Raw genomic sequence first — 23,195 nt, forward strand, 5'->3', positions numbered from 1 at the left:
AATTTGAGTTAGGCATGTTAAATTATTCAAAACCCAAATTATAATATATATTCATCACCAAAACTCATGAAAACAGCTTATTGTTGTAAAAAAAAGCCTCGCGAATTATCTTGTAGTTGGCGTATGTAATAGAAAATTCTTCACGGCAGCCAACTATGAGTTAACTCAATTAAATCAAACGTGTTGTAACTTGCAGAATTCTCTGAATATGAATCTGTGCTGTGCGTAAATCCACTGCAGTGACACAGACTTTGTCGTGTACGTTGTATTTAGTACACTGTTACGTTTTTTTTGACAAGTTGGACGGTTCTAGTTTATAAATCGATCGGATCAAATGCTCTCGTATTATTCAGCGCTAAGAAAAACCATCAGATGTCTGAAAAAAACTGCATCACATATAGAAATATATATGCATAACACATACATCCTTTTCCATCAAGTTACGGGTTTCTCTGAATTTCAGACATTTTATGGTGGAACCCGTAACTTGATGGAAAAGTTACACTGGATCTTTGATTGGAGAGAAAATTCTAAACGTTCCAAGAAGATTAGGTCTGAACATAAACTTTATTATTTAGAATTTCAGTTGGCTATACCACCAACTGAAAACAAAAAAAAAAAAAAAAAAAAAACACGCCTGACTAAGCTGTGTCGAGTATGCACGAGAAATGAAAAACTCCGCAGAACAAGCTATTATTGTTCCATGCGCTAAGAGAAGCTAGCTCTTCATGTGAAGAAAATTTTATTTTTGTGAATAAATTCTGTTTTCTGATGCAGTGGTTGATTTTTCATTCTTATCCCAGAAGCCAACTATCCATCAGTTGCATATATTTGCTACGAATATACTCGTAGCTGTGCCTGAAAGGCAATCATAGCAGTTCGAGTTAACTCATAGTCGGCGTCCTGGGCCAGATTGCCAAATACGAATTAACTCGTAGCCAGCATTCAACGTGTTAATGATAGTCATTATCCATGACAATGAAACTAGAAGGAACCACAGTTGAATGGTCCATGAGACTGCCTTTGAATCCTGGATAACTTATTCAGGTCTAGCCTTGCCATCTTCCCCCCCCCCCCCCAAGCAATAGTTTTTTATACAGATTTTCATATTTTGGAAGTTGATCTAAATATGTGGTAATTATTAGCCAAATTTAGTATTCTTAATAATTACACTGCTAGTAGTGGTTAGATTTATTTCCAGATAAAAATTAAATATGAATGGGGTCATCACTTTCTTTGATTCTTGCTAATTTATATTTGCATTTTTTTTAAACATTGATAATTACCAATCCATGCGTTTTGTTTCTATCACTTGATATCAAGTAATAACATCTTCAATATTTCATATAAATATATCTCTGTCTCAATATTAAAATACATAATGGTAAATGGACAGATTACCACTATGCATTTTAATACTGAGACTGAGTCCTGTTATTATATATTACCGTTATAATAGTAATATATAATAAGTGGACTTTAAATTTGAAGTTTTTGCTTTGTACAGCTGGCAATCAAATACAGTGGACCCCCGCTTTACAATATTAATCCGTTTCAGAGACGCCATCATATTGCGACAATATCGTTATGTGAACCCAATAACCCAATGATTTTTGGGAATTTGTTCCAAGACCTCAGAGGCGCCCTCCGTAGCCAGGTGGGAAGGAGGAGCAGTGCGTAGCACATGCTTCTTGATTAGACTGGGGTTCGAGCCCGTCACCACCAAATACGAAGGATGTGGAAAGGTCAGGGAATGAACACCGCATATTCCCGGAGCAATATGGCCTTAGTTGCTAATGCTCCTAAAAAACCAAATAATAACAACAAATAACAACCAAGACCCCAGAAGTTGAAATTTTCTTTATATAACTAAGCTATTTATCGCTTTTTCTTTTACACAAATTCAATACAGTAAATTTATGTCAAATAAGCACAACACAAAAAAATCACTTAAACTAAAGGATGCAAAAACAAAACACGCTGCTAACACATTTACAAATGCTGCTATTAGATGAGAGGAAGGACCAAGTGGTCTGATCAGAGGCAATTGTAAGTCCATTGTAAGGTGAAATAAGTAGGCGCAGGTTAACATGATTATTGATTAGTATAATCAGCCACTTCACAGAATCAAATTTCAAAAAACCAATTCAAATCATTAAAATGTATTACACTTTCATCATTATCATATGTTCGGTTATAAGAATCAATTTTGAATGCCTTTGTGATATTTTTATAAAGCACATTTCCGGAGGCCAGTACCATAAAAACAATCTGGAGTTTCCAGTTTATTGGGCTTTTCTGTCAGTGCAATCTACTATAAACGGGTAGTAAACTTGATATTATTGCATTTGTGTTAATACCAACAGCAGGAATTCTGTGAGTTTTTACAGTTTTATGGTGAAATGTGTTTCCCCTTCCGTGAAATCTTCAATCATATAAAAAACATAAATAAATTTTCAGAATCTTCTCTTCATTCCTATTTTTTAAGCTTCGTAAGCTTGTTACTCTGTTATCTTACTTGCACATATTGTGTTGGTTCCAAAATTTCTGCATGCGTGTTCTTTGTTATTGATTGCTTATCTTTTTTACTATTTTAAATTTTACAACCCCCCAAACAAAGTCAGTGAACAGAAATATCAATTTGTTTAGTATGTATATATTACAGTATTAATTAAGCTATGCATGTATGCGTAAATTTATTTTTTTTTTGTTTACCTATGGAAAATATGCTTCTGATTTTCACATATCATTTAATTTTGTTAATAAAGTGAATTATTTTGTGCTTTATACCTTTACTTTTATAGCCTGTGGATAATACTCCTTCTATTTTCGCTTATTAGAACTGCAGTTTAATAGAATTAAAATTCAATTCGCAAATGTTTTTTCATGCAATGACTGGTGCTTACTACATATCATATAGTGAATGGTATTTTATTATGGAGAGTCCATTGTAAAGACACTTGATCGTACGTTGAACCGATCGTAAAGCAGGGGTCCATTATATATAAATATTGTACAGAAGAATATCATCATTTCCCAAGCATTCACAGACTGGAAGATATTTGCTCACATCATCTTTCAATAAACCTCCAAACACGCATGCCTAAATCAACAAGGTCAGTTGTATCCCCTCCTAAATTGTGCCATTATCATATTTTAAAATTAGAAATACTGTCCTTCCACTTAGGACTGTACTGGATACAACTATGAATCGTAATTTTTTTGAAGTGCAAACTTATATTTTGAAATAAATTTTAAACTGAAAGCCACTTTACTGGTGCAATTTGTGTAAGAGCACAACAGTTCACTCAAATGTTTAAGAAAAATTACGTGGGCAAGCTTTGTGTGGAATGTGTCATTCAGTAAATAAGAAATAGTCTAAAAGTATGGATACCATTCTTTATTTTATCATTATTAGAAGATGAAATGCACAAGTCACAATTTCTTATGGGTTTAGGTAATTAACTATATAATATTGGTGTAGATGCACCATAGTTTACCCATAAATTTGAACTAAGTATGTAGTGTAAAAGGCATCATTTTAATAGTATCTCATATTGTGGGTGCCGTCACAACAAGATAACTGGTATTGCACTACTTCAAATAAATAATGCTTCTCTAGTAGAGAAGACTACTGTTATTTATTTTCAGTAGATAACACTGAAAATAAAAAATTTCAGTATATATATATATATATATATATATATGCATGTGCGTGTAAATGAATCTTAACTATACAGTATTTTATAAAACTATTTAACCTAAATGTTCACAACTCCAGCTGGCTTCTAGTCACACCGACCCAGCTGTCCGAGATGCTGAGGCTTTTGCAATTCCTAATGACCTAGCACAGATTGTTCATTTACCTACAAGAATACCAGATAATCCTAATCATACAGCCAATACGCTTGATCCTTTTCTCACAAACAACCCTTCTAAGTACACGGTCGAAGTGAGAGGTCCTTTAGGCACTTCAGATCGCAACTTGGTGATTGTCTCTTCTCCAATGGAACCTTTATCTCATGGCTATTCCCAACCTTGTTGTTTGGCATTACAAGAATGCAAAATGGGATGACCTGTGAGACTTCTTTTCTTCTTTTCCTTGGTCAGATTACTGATTCAAAACTTCTAATGTGACGTTTGCTCAGATCGTGTCAGTGAAATTATTCTTGCAGGAATGGAATCCTTTATCCCACACTCCACTTTAAAATCTCATCCTTTAACTAAACCTTGGTTTTCCAATAAATGTGCTAAGGCTGTTCAAGAGAAGAATGTTGCATATCATAATTAGCTTGTTTCTAATTCTCCATTTTCATTTTCTGCCTACACCAAAGATCGCAACAATTGTAAAGCAATTATTAATCAGTCCAAACTAGAGTTTGAACAGGCTAAGAGTAGAAAACTTTCTTCTTGCCCTAATGGTAGCCGAGCATTCTGGTCTCTTGCCAAAGCTATTGGCCGCAACTTTTGCCCATCTCTGCTCCCACCTCTGTCCAAACCAGATGGTTCTGTTGTCACTTCAGCCAAGGATAAAGCTGACCTGCTAGCATCCCATTTTCTTCCAACTCATGCATTAATGATCTTGGTAAAACACCTCCCACCATTCCCAACACGCTCCATTCAATGCCTCCTGTGGTCTTCCATCAAAAGGATGTCAGAAGGATTTTGATGAATCTTAATGCTAAGAAAGCTCCAGTTCCCGATGGTATTTCTCCACTTGTTCTCAAAACCTGTGCTCCTGAACTTACTCCTATTCTTTGCCGCCCTTTTTCACTTTCTTATTCCAAAGTGTTTTTCCTTCTGCTTGGAAATTTGCTCATACCCAGCCAGTTCCTAAAAAGGGTGACAAATCCCTCCCATCCAATTATCGTCCCATTGCTATTACTTCTACTCTTTCTAAAGTAATGGAGAAATCAATTAACTGCCAACTCTTAAACTACCTAGAAACCTTCCATCTGATCAACGATCGCCACTATGGATTCCGTCAGTGTCGATCCACTGGTGATATTCTTGCTTATGTTACCCATTTATGGACTAATTCAATGGAAAGGTTCAGGGAAACACAAGTAGTTGCTCTTGACATCTCAAAGGCTTTCGATCGTGTTTGGCATAAAGGTCTTTTAAACAAGCTTCCATCTTATGGTTTGCCAACTGTTTTTAGTAACTGGTTATCCAGTTTCCTCTGTGATCGCTCACTGAGGGTGATGGTAGATGGCTCTCTGTCTTCTAACTTCTCCACTAATGCCGGTGTCCCCCAAGGTTCAGTTCTTTCCCCCACTCTTTTCCTCTTGTATATTAATGACCTTCTTCCATTGACTGGAAATCCTATCCATAGTTTTTCCGATGATAGCACATTGCATTCCACTTTCCATTTTGAGAAACCTTGTCCTGCTCAACCAGCTTCAATTTCTCGAAAATCTGCTACCAATTCCTTAAATGCTGATCTTCAGGTAATTCTCCAGTGGGGCAAAGACAACTTAGTTGATTTCAACCCTTCTAAAACTCAGTCTTGTCTTATATCGCACAAAAAGATTCTTCTGCTCCTATGTTTATCTTTAGTGACATTCCGATTTCTAGGAAAAATTATATATATCTCTCTTTTGGGGATTACCCTGACTTCTAATCTCTCTTTACACAAGCACATAACAAATATTGCTTCCTCTACATCTAAAAAACTTGGTTTTCTCTTTCGCTCTCGGCGTTACTTTTCTTCCAAACAGCTGCTCACTCTGTATAAATTGCAAATCCGCCCTGCCATGGAATATTGTTCCCACATCTGGGGTGGTGTCCCCAAAACCTCTCTCAGGCTTCTTGATTCCATTCAGAGAAGGGCAGTTAGGTTAATTAATGATTCATCTCTAACAGAATCTCTCCACTCGCTCTCTCATAGACGTACTGTTTCTGCTGCATGCCTCTTCTACAGATGCTTCCATGGGCACTGTTCTTCTGAATTGGCTTCTATAATTCCCGCTCTCTCTTTCAAAACGGTCCAAACACGTGCCGCCACTAGCCAACATCCCATTTACTGTCCAACTTCAAACTCACAGAACTAACTTTTCATCTTCCTCATTTATTCATTCAACTGCCGTTTTCTGGAACAACCTTCCTTCATACGTATTTCTTGAAAATTACAGTCTACAGAAGTTCAAGTCCAATGTCAACAAATATCTTCTTTCGTCTTCTCAACCTCCAACCCAAGCACGGTACTAAGTACTATAGGTTCTAATACCTCTCGTGTTTGGGGTTTACATAAAAAAAAACAAAATAAAAAAAAAAAAATAATATATGGAATTAATGCCATTGCTGGTGCATACAATTAGTCACCATAAGCATATGAAATTTGATACCATGTAATATTTAAGATTAGTGCATGGGATCAGAGATTATGAGTTTGAATGTAATGCGCAGTTGCATTACAGGCAGCCTAAGCCTATGTAATGCTTACTAATAAAATAAGTGCCTAGAGGCACAATTTAGTAGCAACATAATTGCCCATGTTTAAAACCAATGCTTATACTAAATAATATATAAAAATAATAATAATCCATTGAACTACATGGACATTCCTCAATTATTCATCAGAGGGCATTGAGCAGACAAATAACCGAAAAAAAAAAAAAAAATTCTATCATTCCAATAAGTTTTACTTATTATATTATAGCAAGATACCCTATTTATATATAAACATCCTTCCAACAAAATGAATTTCAATGTATAATGCACCATGAAATGTATTTATTATTAATGTAGTGGGTTTGGATAAATTATAATTTATGGAGCCAATTTGGATAATTGGCTCCATAAATTAATGTGACAATTTTGTGTAATTTATAGTATTCTGGATAAATGAACAAATATTTATCTTCAAATCTAGACAAATTAAATAAATAAGCAAAAATTTGGATAAGATGCCAAAAAAGCAGTTAAAATAATTTTATATTATTTTATTTGAATTTAATTTTATTTTTTAATATTATTCCAAAAAAAGAGTACCTGACAAAAGAATTTTTTATAACACACACTATATGGTTATAGTGCTTTTGAAGGGACTAGCCCCAAAGAGCATTATGACCAGGAAAGGAGTACTACAACTGGCACTATGACCTTTCATGGGCTTCAATATTTTTATCGATCACATTGATTTTTAGAGGTTTTTTTTTTTTTTTTTTTTAATTGCACTGTTTATGATGAAGGGGTAAACATTCTAGTCAAGTGTTTTAAACAGAATGTTAAAAAAATGCACAAGTAGGAGGGTACTATAAGCAGGAGCATTATAATGGGAGTTTACTGGTGTGTATGTGTACACGGAAATTTTTTTTTTTTTTTTAAATTGCAGTAAACAGTATACAGTAAACACCAGCTATTCGCGGAGGTTATGTTCCTGAGAAATGCTGCGAATACTGAGTTATGGCTCCCATAGTAATAAAGGGGTTCTGTTCCAAAGTATGAAATATATAAGAAAAACTAGTCTAAAATTTTGTCTGTGTGTGTATTATATGTACCTTCATAATATGACTATGTACATAGACAGCACATAGTGAAATGCAAGCATATGGCATCGAAATGAAAATAAGGAACAATTTAATATTAAATGTAATATTTATTAAAAATTTCAAACAAATCTTTCAAACCAGCACCTCTGCTAGCTAAAAAACTTATCCCGCCAGTGCTATCACCAGTTTCATTAAAGTATTGATAAAGGAGTTCTGCCTTTTCACGAATGATGAGTGAACTTAATGGAATTTTATTCTGAGTTCGGTCTTCTATCCACAGATTTAAAGCCTTTTCCATTTTTTCTAATTTAACATCACGAGTTACAGAGCAAATTTTTGAAACAATTAGCACGTTTTCACAGACACTACGGCAGATTTTTTCTTCAGATTTCTTGATTGATCGTACCGTTGACTCATTGATTTTATAATGTTTTGCCACTGAGGAGACACTTTCACCATTAGAAATTTTATCTAATAACTCAATTTTATTCGCTAATGTCATCACCTTCTTTGATCTTTTCACATTTCCCTTGTCATTCGTAGCCATATTTTTGTACAGGTTAGAAAGAACTTGTCCACAATAAAGTCACTTTCTTCCATTAACACACTCGAAAAAGTCTATTTTACACTGCAAAACAGTAGATTTATGACTTTTGTAAGCATATCAATTTATAAATTGATAAATTTATAAGCATATCAATTTATAAATTGATAAATTTATTCAATTTATAAGCATATAAATTAAAAGCAAACGACGAAACCTTCCATGACAAGCGCATAACATATACTGAACAAGGATTAGCGAGAAACATCCACACGCTAGCAATTTTGTCACCCCTAACTGAGCGCTGTTTTGACCAGGAAAGATAATTTTAGCCACGCCCATGTTTTTTTATGGCGGAAAATGTTCACGGCGCTTTAAAATTGACATTTTTTTAGGTTTCATTTTATATTAAATCAGCAACCGCGAATAGCAGAGGTTTACTGTATTTGAAAAAGGTTTAAAATTTTACATTTTACTGTAAACTTACAGAATGAGAAAAATATATAAAAACACATTATTTTATGCCCAGCAAGACATTGTATTACATAATATTATAAAATACAATATAATATATAAAATAATATTGTGTTATTTGGTTTTTAGGAGCATTAGCAACTAAGACCATATTGCTCCGGAGATATGCGGTGGTCATTCCCTGACCTTTCCGTATCCTCCGTATTTGGTGGTCATGGGCTCGAACTCCAGTCTAATCAAGAAGCGTGTGCTACGCACTGCTGCCCACCTGGCTACAGAAGCGCCATAAAATAATATGCACAACAATATAATATAATATAAAATATTAATTTTTACCATATTTTTTGTAATATGCTTTCTAAGAAGGGCTACTACAAAATAAACTTATAGAAAAAAAAAAAGGTTTACAGTAACTTGTCTTAGAAAAAACTACAATCCTGGTTTGGTGTATGTAAGCCAAAGTATGTAACTTCAGATTTACGCAAATTTTTTTGACTCCTTTTTTTTTAGGATTATAAAATTTAAATCAGTAAAAAAAAAAAAAAAATTTTTTTTAAATAATAAAATAAGCAATCAATAATGACAAACACAGCATGCACAAGTGAGATACGGAGTAACAAGCTTAAAAAACAGGAATGAAGAGAAGATTCTGAAAATTTGTTTTTTATATGACACTGAAGATTTCAGTGAAGGAGATACACATTTCCCACAGAATTCTAGTGAAGGCAATAACCCACAGAATTCAAGCTATCGGTATTGTCACAAATGCAATTAGATAGAGTTTACTACCCGTTTATAATGAATTGCACTAACAGAAAAGCCCAATAAACTGGGAACTGCAAATTGTTTTAATTGTTTTATGGCAGTGAATTCCATAAATGTGATAATAGTGTTTCCACCTTAACTCTGTGAAGTTCTTTACAGGAAATTTCATTTTGACCATTATCGTGGTGCCAAATAAGAGAATAAGTGACAGCAGTACTAGTAAATCTACTAAGAAAAAGGAAGCAATCGATTTGGATCAGAAAATTAAAATAATAAGAATGTATGAAAATGGTCAAATTTTTAACAAGTATCATGCAGAACTTAGATTTGTCAATGTCAACAGTGAGCACAATAATAAAGGACAAAGACAGAATATGAGAAATTGTGAAGGGATTGGCACCAATGAAGTCAAGTATAATAGCCAAGGCTACGAAATACATCATTTTTACAGGGCAATCACATGCGCTTTTTCTTATGTGCCATTCCGGCTACTTCACCGCTGTCCCCCCAAATAAAGTTTTTAATCGAACTAATTAAAAATATATAACTATTTTTCTATATATATATATAACTATATAAAAAAAATATAACTAATTAATTGAAAAATATATAACAATTTTTCTTCATTCTTCTGAGGATAGTATGCGGTTTTTGTAATTTTGGCATATCAAGGATATAGTAGCAATATTTTATTAGTCATTCCCAAGTTACGTAAAACTCGACCTACATAAGAAATTCTGGAACATATGTCAGGGACTTACTGTATATTTAATACAGTCGAACTTGGTCATAAGAGCACGGAAATAACAAGATCAAGACTATAACGAGCAAAAAGCTACAATGATTTTAATTTATGTGTATTCCCATACAATTGCTCACTGTTATAGTGAGTGAATTACATGGATATACTATACAAATTTTGGTAACTATGCAAACATTCTTAATGCTTGGGTAGTCGAAAAAACTCAATTCTTGGAATAGACAAAAATGAAAAGGGCAACTTAGGTTTTATGACTGCCCACATAGGATTAGCGGCCGGTTTATGACCTTGTCCTTTCGGGGACGAGGGCTATGCAGTAGTGCATTGGCTTTCCGCTTGTCACATTATCCTGTTTACAGACTGTCTTGTATTCACTGAACCATAAATTTATTTCATGACTTCTAAGAATTTTGGAAACGGGACTTCTAAGAACTCTGTATGCATGCAGATCACTTTACAGTCATTTTAAAGCAAAATCAGTTAGAAAAGAACCTTTTCTTCAGAAACATGTCTACTAATAAAAGAAAATCTCTTTCAATTCATGAAAAAGTCGAAATTATTCATGAGTTAGAATGTGGTGCAAAAAATGTTGAAGTGTGTAAAAAGTTTTCTTGTCCTCTTCAACAGTAGTTCTACAATGTGAAAGAATAAACATGTTTACATATCGGCACTGGAAAAGAAAAAAATTTAGAAAGTGCAAAGTTAGATGTCGATGAAGCATTGCTTCAATGGTTCACTAGTCAACAGTACAAAACATTACAAATCACAATATCCATACATTTTTAAATCTGGCCTTTACAGTGTACTGTATCACACAACAATGTATTCTATGCAGAGTAGTATACATTGTCGATCAATGTATACAAATGGCATTTGACCCGAAAACTCTTTACACAAAGAAGTGCTGGATTTTCAATAGATGGTCCAATCTTGAAGGCTCAAGGGGAAAAATTTGCTACACAATTTGGATGCAATGACAGTTGGCTGAATCGATTTAAAAACCGACATAACATCGTTTATGCAAAAATTAGTGGATAATCTCGATCTGCAGATCCAATAATGGCAAATGAATGGATTGACTGTGCTTGGGCAGAAATCAGGAAAGATTTCAATATTTTTTATAATTTGACACCTAACAATACATTTAAATTCAAAAGGGAAAAATGTGTTGGTGGAAAAAAATGAAAGACTCGCTTGACAATGCTCGTATGCACAAATATGCAGGAACTGATAAAGAAAAACTGAAAATCATTAAAACCTCGGTGTTTCAAAAACATAAGAAAACTTCCTGTGGATTACACTGCAAACAAGAAAGTTTGGATGACTTTGGCAATACGTAAATGATTGGAATAAGGAGCTATTCAAAAACAATAAAAATATTTTATTGTTAATTGATAACTGTCCTGCACATCCCCAGATTCAAAATTTACCAACATTAAGCTAGTATTTCTGCCTCCCAATGCGATATCAATTTTACAACCAATGGACATAGGTGTAATCAAGAGTTTGAAAAGATTTTATAAAAGATTTCTAGTTCTACATCTGATCAGTCAAAGCGAACAGAAACTTCTAAGAATTTTGGAAACGGGACTTCTAAGTCTATACTGATATTGGATGCTATAAATTTATTGAATGATGCGTGGAACAATGTTAATTCGACAACCATATCGAACTGCTTCAAGAAATAGAAATTAAATTCAAATGAAATTTCAATTGTAGATGAAGATGATGTAAACGAAGAAAACTTACCATTATCCAAATGGTTGCTATGTAACAACATTGTAGGTTTTAATGCAGATAACATCGATGAATTTGTACGAGTTGATGACAACTTGTTAACTAGTGGTCTTCCTAAAGGGAGTGACACTGTAGATGCTGTGCTCAACAAAGATGATGATTATGATATCATGACAAGTGAAAGCGAACCAAAATCAGTGCCAACAATCTCCCAAGCACAAGTGCAATGGACAAAGTAGTCAATTTTTTTGAAAGAGCAGAGGCAAATAATGAGACTTTTAATGCATTGAGTGTTTTAAGGGGAATCTTGAGAAATATCAAAGTGAAATCTTTAAAACAAACATCAGTTTTAAGGTTCATAAATAAAAAGACTAACTGAAATCACGTTTATTATTAATTAATATTGTTTTTAATTATGGAGAAATAAATTGTGTTTAGTATTAAGTGTATGGTTTTAAAATTACAGACAAATAAATTGTGTTTAATATTAATGTACTGTAGTTTATACAAGCCTATTAATACAAATACATAGGTACATATTATTTTTTTCTCTCTCTCTAAGATTTTTTTGAATCTATCTTTTTATCAAGTTATTGAGAATTAAAAAAACATAGGATGTAGATTTAACTCATTGCTGATATAGCAAGCAATGGTAATAACAAGGAAATTTTGCTGGTCCCTTGATGCTCGTTATAACCAAGTTTGACTGTACAATAGTTCGATTTCAATTTATTTTAACTGCATATAATCTGTGGTAATCATACTACAATTATCAATTAAAATAAACTGTAAATACCACTGCTTAAACTGATTCTATCTTATCATTAAAAAAAATTCATAAACTGGCTTTTATCTCTTCAAGTCAAAAAAATAAGTACAATGTAAAGTAGACTTTTTATATAGTTTAGTAGTGTTAAATACACCGAGCAACCACTTTATCAGATGAGTAGGTTCTTAAGCCCTCCTACAGCCTGGATTCATCATGGCATGGACTTAACGTTGTGGTGGTTCATTTGAATCACCTACTTCCCACAGTTATTGCAAATTACGAAATTAGGCTGATAAGTTTTGCCTGTTCACCCATAACTCAGTAAACAACTGAGATAAACTTGTCTTTCCATGCCTGATGTGTTGGTCAAGAAGTATGTGGCCGAGCATTGTTGTGACGAAGTGCAATTAGTTCGGTGTTGCCAGGAACTAGAACCATCCTCTTCCTCAGATTCCTTAGTGTCTCAAAATACATCTGTGAGTTGATTGTTTTTCTCCTCTCAAGAAAATTGGTCGGGTAAACACGATATACATCCTAAAACATGGTAACCATAATCTTGTGGGCAGATGCTTGTGATGACAATAATGTGGTCCACCCTTTCTTTAAAGATGTTCAGCTCAGCAGCAGTGCAACCTTGGATTATGCAACAATCACTTTGAATCATGTCATTCAAGTTATTTGTGTTGTTGTTGTTGTTGTTGTATTTGAGGTTTTTGGCACAAGGGCCTCTTGGGCCATATTGCGCCTGTTCATGGTTTGGGTATCTCTGATTTCACATTATGATTAGATGCTATTATATAAGTTTATGCGTTTTAAATACTTAAATAGATCCTCGAAATTTGCTTCCTTACCAAGAATATGTGATAAGGTTAAGGGTTCCTGCAAATTGGAGAGGGAGCTGAAGCTGGAATTTCGGACAGATGAAAGGTGGGGACATTCAATGAGAATATGTTTTATTGTTAGATGCGACTGGCAAAAAAAACACTGAGGAGGAGTCTCTCCCAAAAGCAAATGCAGATGAGTTGGATGTGAATGACCGATGCGAAGCCTTGCCAGGATTACTTCTTGTCGCCTGTTTCTTCTAAAACTAGATGTCCACAGTTGAGGCTCTTTTTTTATCTGGAATAGTTTATTATTAGTTTGAGATTGCCAGAGGTGAGACCATTGTTTCCAACATGTTTTTCTAATAATGGATTTGTAGTCTGTGTATGGAACTTTCAGTTGACTGAAAGATCCAGAATCGGGATGTTTAGCAGCTTCATCTGCACGATCATTACCTTGGATGCCGACATGACCAGGAATCCAGCAGAAGATGACCTTGTAGTTGGCTGTTTGATGATAAAATAATTTAGACCGGATCTCTTTAAGAACGGGATGAGAGGGAGGAAAGGTAGATTTAAAGGCACTGATTGCACTTAAAGAGTCTGTGTATATCAGAGATTGTTTAATATGATATTTGTCTATGTTATCTAGAGCCAGTTTTATTGCAAACAATTCTGCAGTATAGATACTGCATTCAGTGGGAAGAGAGGCAGCTGTTAAGAAAGTGGCGGAAACTGCTGCTGCACCAACAGCCGTATCTGTTTTGGAGCCGTCAGTATAGATCTGAACTTGCTCTGAGTTTTCCAAAGAATGCAATTTATGTAGCTGTTGAAAGTTGGTATTTGCCAGGGAGGATTTTCCCCACCTTGAAAAGAAATTGTCACAGAGCGGTGTGAATTCAGTCCAGGGAGGTTCAGGGGTGGCAAGGTCCTGGAATATATTCTTAAAGTTTATTTTCCAGCTGACCATGAGTTCTTGCAGTCGAATCCCAGCAGGGCGGTTTTCATTAGGTTTATTGTGATATAGCAGGGTGTGTTGAGGATCAAACAGATACTGCCAGCTGGGGTGGGCTGGAGTGCTTCCAATCTTTGCTGCATAATTTAACAATAACATTTTTCTCCTGAGATGCAGAGGGGATTCGTTTGCCTCAATATACAGGCTGTGAACTGGAGATGTTCTGAAGGCTCCAACAGCTATTCTAAGGGCACTGTGCTGGATGGTGTTCAGACGTAATAGAGAACTTTTCCTGGCAGAGTCGTAGACAGGTGCTCCATAATCCAAGCGCGATCTTATTAAAGCTCTATAAAGATGTAGGAGAGAGCTTCTGTCAGCACCCCAGGACATAGCAGAGACAGCTTTTAGGATATTCAGTTTTTTAAGACAAGTATTCCGGAGGTACACCATATGGGAAGCAAAATTAAGTTTATTATCTAGATTTAACCCCAACAGACGGAAATTGTTAGTGACTGGAATCAGGCTGTTGTTTAAAAATATTTCTGGGTCCGGATGTAATTTCCGTTTTTTACAGAAATGAATAGCAGTAGACTTCTTTTCTGCTAGGGAATAACCATTCCGCAATGCCCATGATTCTATACTAGCTATAGCAATTTGAAGTTGCCTTTCGATGGTGTTCATAGTCTGGGATTGAGTAGAGATAATGAGGTCATCGGCAAACATGTATGATTGTACTGTACTTGGTACATCCCTTGTCATGTTGGTGATTCTTATTGCAAATAATGTTGGACTCAGAATGGAACCCTGTGGTACACCTTCCGCTTGTTCAAATGTTTTGGATAAATTATTCATGTATCTGACCTGAAAAGTTCTATGGCATAGGAAGCTTTGTATAAATTGGGGTAAATGACCTCTCAAGCCGAAAGAGTGTAGATCTTTAAGAACACCATACCGCCAGGTGGTATCAAAGGCTTTCTGAATATCTAGATTAATCATCACCAGATGCTGTCCCCTTATGAAGGCATTACGTATATTTGACTCTGCTTTTATCATTACGTCTAAGGTGGAACGGTTTTTCCGAAACCCGTACTGATTACTATTTAGCAAGTTGTTAGTTTCCAGGAACCAGATTAACCGCCTGTGAACCATTTTTTCCAGGACTTTGCCTAAACAATTGGTCAGTGAAATTGGCCTATAGTTATGTGGAAAGGTACGATCCTTTCCAGGCTTTGGGAAGGCTAGAACTATTGAGTGACACCAGGAAACTGGGTAAGCATTTTCTAAGAATATTCGGTTGTAATAATTTAACAATGATCTTTTTGCTCTGTCGTTCAGTTGTTTTAACATTATATAGTAGATCCCATCTGGACCAGCAGCGCTATTTGATGTTTTATTAAGCACTCCAAAAAGTTCTGTTAATGTGAATGGCTGGTTATATGGATGTGAAATTCTCGTGGAAAAATTAATCTTATGCTGCTCTGCAGTTTTTTTAATTCGCTGAAAGGTTGGTTTATAGGAGGCTATTGCTGATATACTGGCGAATGATTCCGCTAAGGCATTTGCTATTTCTCCCGGGGATGACAACTCTTTCCCTTCCCAGTTTAGTATTGTAGCTGGGGACTGAATGTATTTGCCATTTAGTGCTTGTATTTTTCTCCAGATAATTCTGCTGTCTGTATCCTTGTTTATGCTCGAGGAAAAGCTAATCCAGGCATCTTTCTTTGCTTTTCGTCTTATTTGGCGGAACTGAGCTTTCAGTCTTTTGAAGTTAATTAGATTGGTAGTTGTGGGATATTTGCGAAATAAATTCCAAGCTCTATTTTTGTACTGTTTGGCGTGTGTGCAGTCTTGATTCCACCAGTAATTACTATGTTTCCGTTTCCCCGGGAAAGATTTTGGTATTGCGGAGGTAGCAGCTTGTAATATTTGTTTAGTTACATGTTCTGTGACATTGTCTATGGGTTGAGATTGAATTATTTTATTGTCTAACTGCACGTGGGTTGCATATTCATACCAGCGTGCCCTACGAAATTTCCAAGTGGAGCGACGTGGTGAAGGAGAGTTTGCCCGTGTTTGCAGCTTGCAGAGAATCGGAAGGTGATCACTGTTTAGTGGATTTTCAAGAATCGACCACTCCATAATAGTATATACGGAAGGAGAACAGATTGACAGGTCTATTGCACTCATGGATCCTGTCGAAAAATGAATATAGGTAGGTTCACCAGTGTTCAGAAGGGTAAGTTGATAGGAGTCCAGAAGGGATTCTATTAACTTGCCTCTCTTGTCAATTGTTGGAGATCCCCACATCGGATGATGGGCATTAAAGTCTCCAAGTAAGCAGAAAGGAGACGGTAGCTGCTCTATTAGTTTTTCTAGGTCATCTGAAGAAAATGAGAAATTAGGAGGAATATATATAGATGCTATTGTAAGAGTGATGCCAATTTCAATGCGCACTGCCACTACTTCAAAAGGAGTCTGAAGAGCAATATGTTTGGAGGGTACGTTGTTTCTTATAAGAACTGCCACTCCTCCACGGGCTGGAGAGTCGATATTTCTATCTCTTCTAAAGATGGAGTAATTTTTTATAGTAGGACACACTTGTGAATTTAAATAAGTTTCCTGTAATACGCCTGCTGGATCATAACGGTGGATGAGATCACATATATCATCTTTTGTACTGCGAAACCCTCTACAATTCCATTGAAGAATTCTTTCCATTAGGCGGTTTTGTTGGTTGTTTTTGTTTCTGACTGCTTTTTAGTTGTGACTTGTTTGCATCGATCCGATTTTCCTTTGTCTTTCTTTGGAAAGTAGGGACGTGTTACGTCCATCTCATCAGTCGCATGAAGTTCTAATATGGCATCTTCTGGGTCATTGTGCTGGTCAATATCCATTCTGGTTGAATTTGGTGGTTTCAGTACCATGGTTTCTGTCACTTTTTGTTTTGCTGTTGGGTTTACATTAGCTGGAATGGTAATTGGGGTATTACTGGCTTGTTCAATTTTTTGTTGCGAAGGACACTGTTTGGGGACAGAGAGCATGGAGCGTGCCCAATTAGCGATAGACATATTTGGGGGAACGGCAACATCTGTTTGTGTACCTGTTGACTGAAATTGTTTAGCAGCCGTTGCATATGTGCGTTTTGGATCTGTTTTTAGTACTTGCCTTCTCGCCTCTGGGTATGTCACTTTATTCTCAATTTTATATTTCTGGATTTTTTTTCCTTGCTTCCAAAGTTCGCAACTTTTAGAAAAAGCTGGGTGATCACCCTTACAGTTTGGGCAAACAGAAGTCGTAGCAGTGCATTCAGTTTGATTGTGCTCCTTCGATCCACAAATTGGACATACTGACTCACCACGACATGCTGTTTGGGAGTGTCCATATCTTTGGCACTTGTAACACCTGAGTGGGTTTGGGATGTAAGGACGGACACGGCAATGGAGATAGCCTGCTTTAACAGATGATGGTAGGATGGGAGAGCTGAAAGTAAGAATTATGCTCCTAGTGGGAACAAGAACACCATCTTTACGAGTCATAATTCTCCTTGCTTGTATGACTTTTTGTTTACTTAGCTCTTGAACTATCTCCTCCTCTGATACAGCTAACAAGTCCCATTCTGCGATTACTCCCTTCGAGGAGTTTAAGGTGGCATGGGGAGTAACTTTTATTGGTTGTCCGCCAAAAGTGGTCATGTTTAATAATTTTTCGGAATGCTGGGATTTCATGGTCTCTACAAGTAGATCCCCTGACTGGAGCCGCTTTACTGTTTTTGGTGAACCTGCAGCAGACTCGATGCATTTTTGGACAAGGAATGGGGACAGTTTACTCAGAGGCAACTCTGATAGAGAGTGTAGTATGAGGAATGCTGGTATTTCCTCTTGTGGGGTTGTTTTCAACCTCTTTGGTTGAGAGTGGTCATTTCCGGTATCATTTTCTAGTCTTGAGCTCGATGGCTCTAAAGGTGGAAAAGAACTGTTTTCCATCTTTGCTCCTTTCAGCCCCGGGAGAGTGGATTTCTTCTCCCAGGTTACCGGCCCCGCCACGGGGAGGCAGGAGCAGTGCCGCTAGAGTGACCAAGCGGTATAAGGGTTAATGCGTTAGTATAAAGAGAAAAAAAAGAAAGGTGAATTTCCTTCCTGTAACTTAGTTACAATTCGTAATACTAAGTTAACAAATAATTAATGGGAACGTAAGAAAACTTTTACAAATGAATATAACTGTAGCTTTGACAAAAACGCTCTAGAAATCACTCTGGAAATCGCTTGATCACTATAACGCTTGGCACCCGGGGCCAGTTATTTGTGTGTTTCATCGCATACTATTATCAGTCTTCCAAATCAGCTGTTCCTGGTTCACTATCTCCACATTTCTTTGCCCACCTACACACAGCGCTTTCATTGACAAATTCTTGCCATAAACAGCTTTCATTAGTTGATAAATTTCAGCAGTAATTACCTTTTCTGTGGTTAAGAATTCAAAAATAAAATGCTGTTTTAAGCATACTGACATACCTACTGCACTAGTACTGATTTTAATGGCTACCGATTGAGTCTTCTTTATGCTACCAAGTATCATTATTGTGGACGCATTCTGACATACCAAAGATTTGTTTAATTTTGAATTTTAAAAATATCTCAATTATTTGCTGGGCTATGAGTCAACAGGCAAAACTTATCCAGCCTACCCTAGTAAAAGGTTGCAGGTTTCTACTCTGAAGAACACCCAACACCACCTCCCACAAACACTCAACTGGACTGAGATCTGGTGACTGGGGATACCAACACAATAGGCTGAATTCACTCTCATGTTCCTGGAACCAGTTCTGTACAATTCAGGTCTGGTGACATGGTGCATTATCTTGATGAAAGAACCCATTCGCCTGGCTGGACATTATTTGGCGCCTGGACCAATCTTGATATATAGTGGAACGTCAGTTATCCGGAATAATTTGAAAGGCAGAGTTTTTTTTTTTTTTTTTTTATTAATTAACGGTAGTATAGTAAGATCCAGTTATAATGATCACGTTTGCAAATTTAATTTTGATTATAATAAGCAAAAGATCGAGTTTACTACATGTTTATAACAGATCATACAAACAAAAAGCCCAATAAACTGAAAATTGCAAATTGTTTTTGTTTTATGGTTGTGACCTCTAGAATTCTACTTGACCTTGCTTTCTTATATACACTTACTTTCTTGCATCACATGCCACTACTACTACTACTACCTTCAGAAATGTGCTGAAGAAAAATATCAGAGACTACTGGGTTTTCTCGGAAATCATGAGTGAATTTCAGATTAGTTTAGCTCCAAATTCGGTAAGAATAATATCGGCCCGAAACTGTGCAGTTTATTATTTTTCTCAATTTTTTACAGAAAAATTGTGAACAAAAAGAAAATGCAGTTTTAACATTGCGACAAAAAAACAGAAATCATTAATAGAATTAGAAAAGGTGAAAATTTAAGAAATCTCTCCAAAGAGTTTGATATGGGGACTTCAACAATTTACGACATCAAGAAAACTTCCAATGCTATAACAGAATTTGTATCGATTATGGATAATGAAGGAGGATCTAGCAGGAAAAAGACGATGTCGAAACCTGAAAATGCCGCTTTAGAGAGTGCACTTTATTTGTGGTTTCTTCAGAAGAGAAGTTTAAGTGAACTAGTGTCTTGCCCAACGTTGTGAAAAAGCATTGGATTTCAATCGAAAATTAAAAGGTAATGAAGATTTTAAGGCAAGCACAGGTTCGCTGAAAAACTTTAAACTGAGACACAGTATATGTGAACTAGATATTCAAGGCGAGAAACTTTCTGCAGACGAATCGGCAGCAGAGTCCTTTGAAAAGTAAGTTTGCTTCAATTATAGCAAATTACGAGAAAGAAAACGTTTATAATGTTGATGAGATGGGCTTATTATGGAAAGCATTACTGAGAAAAATCCTAGCCATTAAAAAAGAAATGCCTGCATCAAGTTTTAAGATGGGAAAAGAATGAGTTATAATTGCTGGGTGTGCAAATGCCACCGGGACACACAGATTGTCCATGCTCATTATCAGTAAGTCGGAAAAACCAAGAGCATTTAAAAATCTTTCTAATTTTCCTGTTTTGTATAAAAATCATAAAAATGCCTGGATAGATGTTTCTGTTTTCAAGATTGGTTTATAATTTTTTAAATTTCATTTAATCGTAAGGCAAGAATAAATTAATTTAATCTTACCAGAAAAATTATCCAGAAGAGGTCTGACATCAATTATTCTGGATAACTGATGAGCTACTGTACTTGAGACACAGTAATGCATGAAACCCCCAGCAGAGTTGCAGTTTATGATACTCAATACCAGTGCATCTGGTATGAGTATCTGGTGCCGACTACTATGACACATTCAAAGTCACTAAACTCTTTCATCTTGCCTGTTCTCAGACCGAACCGCATGGATATGGAATGCTGTATGTATGTAATTCAGTGCACACAATGCCACAAACACAAAGTTCGTTAGATACATATATCTAATGAACTTTGTGTTTGTGGGCATACCTTCTTGGACGGGGTGAGGGTGTCATGCATTAACACTGCTGAAAGTATATTGTTTTGCCTTTTCTTAATTACATTTTTAATGTCATGCACTGACATTGCTGAAGATGAGTACTGTTTTGTCTTTTAGTTATATTTTTATTTTATTTTATCGTAAATATGAGGTGGCTTGGTATATAAGAGCAGAATAAAACCTTGCCATGTGCAACCTTAACTGCAACAGTAATTTACTATATTTGTTACTTGGCTTACTGTTTTCTTTTTTCATAAATCTTAATGATATTACCACGTTGGTCCCTATAATAAAGTTATTATACTTTATGATACCTAAAAGAATAATCTGAATGCAATGGTTATTACAAATCTGGAGTGACACCACCACTACTCCAATTTTGATAAAAATTCATAGGAAGTATATTTTATGATGCAAAAAATTTGACCAGTTTAAAATTATACAAGTGATCTTCAGATGACTACAGATTAAGAACTGCTGGGCAAGGGAATTAAATCAATATTTTATAGTAGTGATTTTGGAGGTATGTAAACTATTTGCATAAGCATTTCTTAAGTTGAATCTTCTTATTTAGATTTTAATTTATATTTCCATATTAACCTGAAATAAAACATGACACTGCTGTATCAAGCAAAAAATAAATATTTTTTATTTATTTTTTGTATCAAGCAAAAAATAAATATTTTTTGCTTGTACAAGGCTAACCATTTTATTGACCCCTTTGGCAAGGATCACTATTCGGAGAGTTCTTGGATTGATGAATTATGCTGTTTTAACGAATTGTTTTAAACTTGCACAGTCATGAGTTTAATCCCTGCCCATTAATACCTTCAAATATTTTGATTCATTTATATTATTATAATGATGGTATCTGGTTCTAACTGGTTCATTCAATTCGGATGGATTATATTTACTATTTTTATTATTTTTAAGGTGCATCTTGTGAAGTACGCTCCTGCATCATCATATACACTAACCATGAATTCGTTTAAACACAAATAATTTTAGCTTTATATTTACATCTGTTTTATTGTACAAATGTTAATTTGCAACATAAAAATGTGCTTCTTCAAGGTCCATCAGGATTTTTTTTTTTTTTTTTTTTTTTTTTATGAAAACCCCAAACACGAAAGGTATCAAAACCTATAGTACTTAGTACCGTGCATGGGTTGAAGGAGAAGTATGGGGGGAGGGGGGTGCCGGAAACTTTGCTCTAGAGACTAAACATGGGTTTCACCACTTCAAGCCTCCAATAAGCAAAGTGGTGGTATTTCACCGGTTGATGAAAGTCGTCTACCACCTAAGAATGCAACCCTTCTCCACATTATAACATTATGCTTTGCTTATTGCAAAAAAAATTATTTGACCAGTGCAAATTCAACTAACACAAGACTTTCTGGGAATACAGTGTTTGTGTCAGTCAAAGCAGAAGTTTACTGCAAAGAACATTTCATTTCTAAATTTCACGTACCAGAATTTCATCAACAGCAGCCTTCACTCTTGCATAACCAACATGTTGTTTGCCTGTAAGATGGTCATCAACTCTTTGCTGTGCATCTCCAACAATAAGAAAAGCCCCACAAACATCACATACTTCCATCTGTTTTTCCTGGGCTGCAGCAATTTCAGCTGTCTGCTAAGGAGAAAAAAAAAAGAGAAAAAAAGAGAAGGAAAAAAAAAAAAGAAAAAAAACATAATTATAAACCATTTCAATAAATGTTATGTCTTTAATCCAAGCTAATAAAAGAACCATATTTGTTACCATAGTATTAATTATTCAATAAATAACAGAACCATATTTGTTACCATAGTATTAATTATTCAATAAATAACAGAACCATATTTGTTACCATAGTATTAATTATTCAATAAAAAAAAATATACCTGTGATTTATTCTGTGGTACTTCTTTTAACATGGAAATACTACTGACACTCCAATCACATAAAAAGAAAACTCCCATTTCCATTTATTCTTGATAAAGCTGAGGTAGAATTGTTTACATATCCACTGTGAATGCATACATATTGAATTAATTGCTGAGGGCAGCCAGATTTTCAGCCAGAATGCATACATATTGAATTAATTGCTGAGAGCAGCCAGATTTTCAGTGCCACAGTTCACAATAGGCTTTTACCTCTCCTGGTATCTTACTACACAAGGTGTAGTAAGATACCAGGAGAGGATCAGCAAGTGCAATAACCATAAATTGTTTTAAACATAAATAACTTTAGTTTTATATTTCCATCTGTTTATTGTGCAACTCCCAAAGTAATCATCCTTATTGGACTATCAATCAGATAAACAATGAGATCTATAGAGAAACCAAA

General features: G+C 35.3%; 1 protein-coding gene across 1 annotated transcript in view; it reads right to left on the minus strand.

Moving 5' to 3' along the window:
- Positions 1-23,195, minus strand: part of LOC150084134 (uncharacterized) — a gene marked incomplete in the record, with an annotated part of 151,318 nt that overhangs the window by 75,113 nt on the left and 53,010 nt on the right. Inside the window, 1 exon segment of the mRNA XM_090375055.1 lies at positions 22,338-22,502. Coding sequence (XP_090231181.1) covers positions 22,338-22,502 — 165 coding nt within the window.

This window comes from Mastigoproctus giganteus, chromosome 6 (genome assembly GCF_048544385.1).
Source record: "Mastigoproctus giganteus isolate SK-2022 chromosome 6, ASM4854438v1, whole genome shotgun sequence".
Taxonomy (NCBI): domain Eukaryota; kingdom Metazoa; phylum Arthropoda; class Arachnida; order Uropygi; family Thelyphonidae; genus Mastigoproctus; species Mastigoproctus giganteus.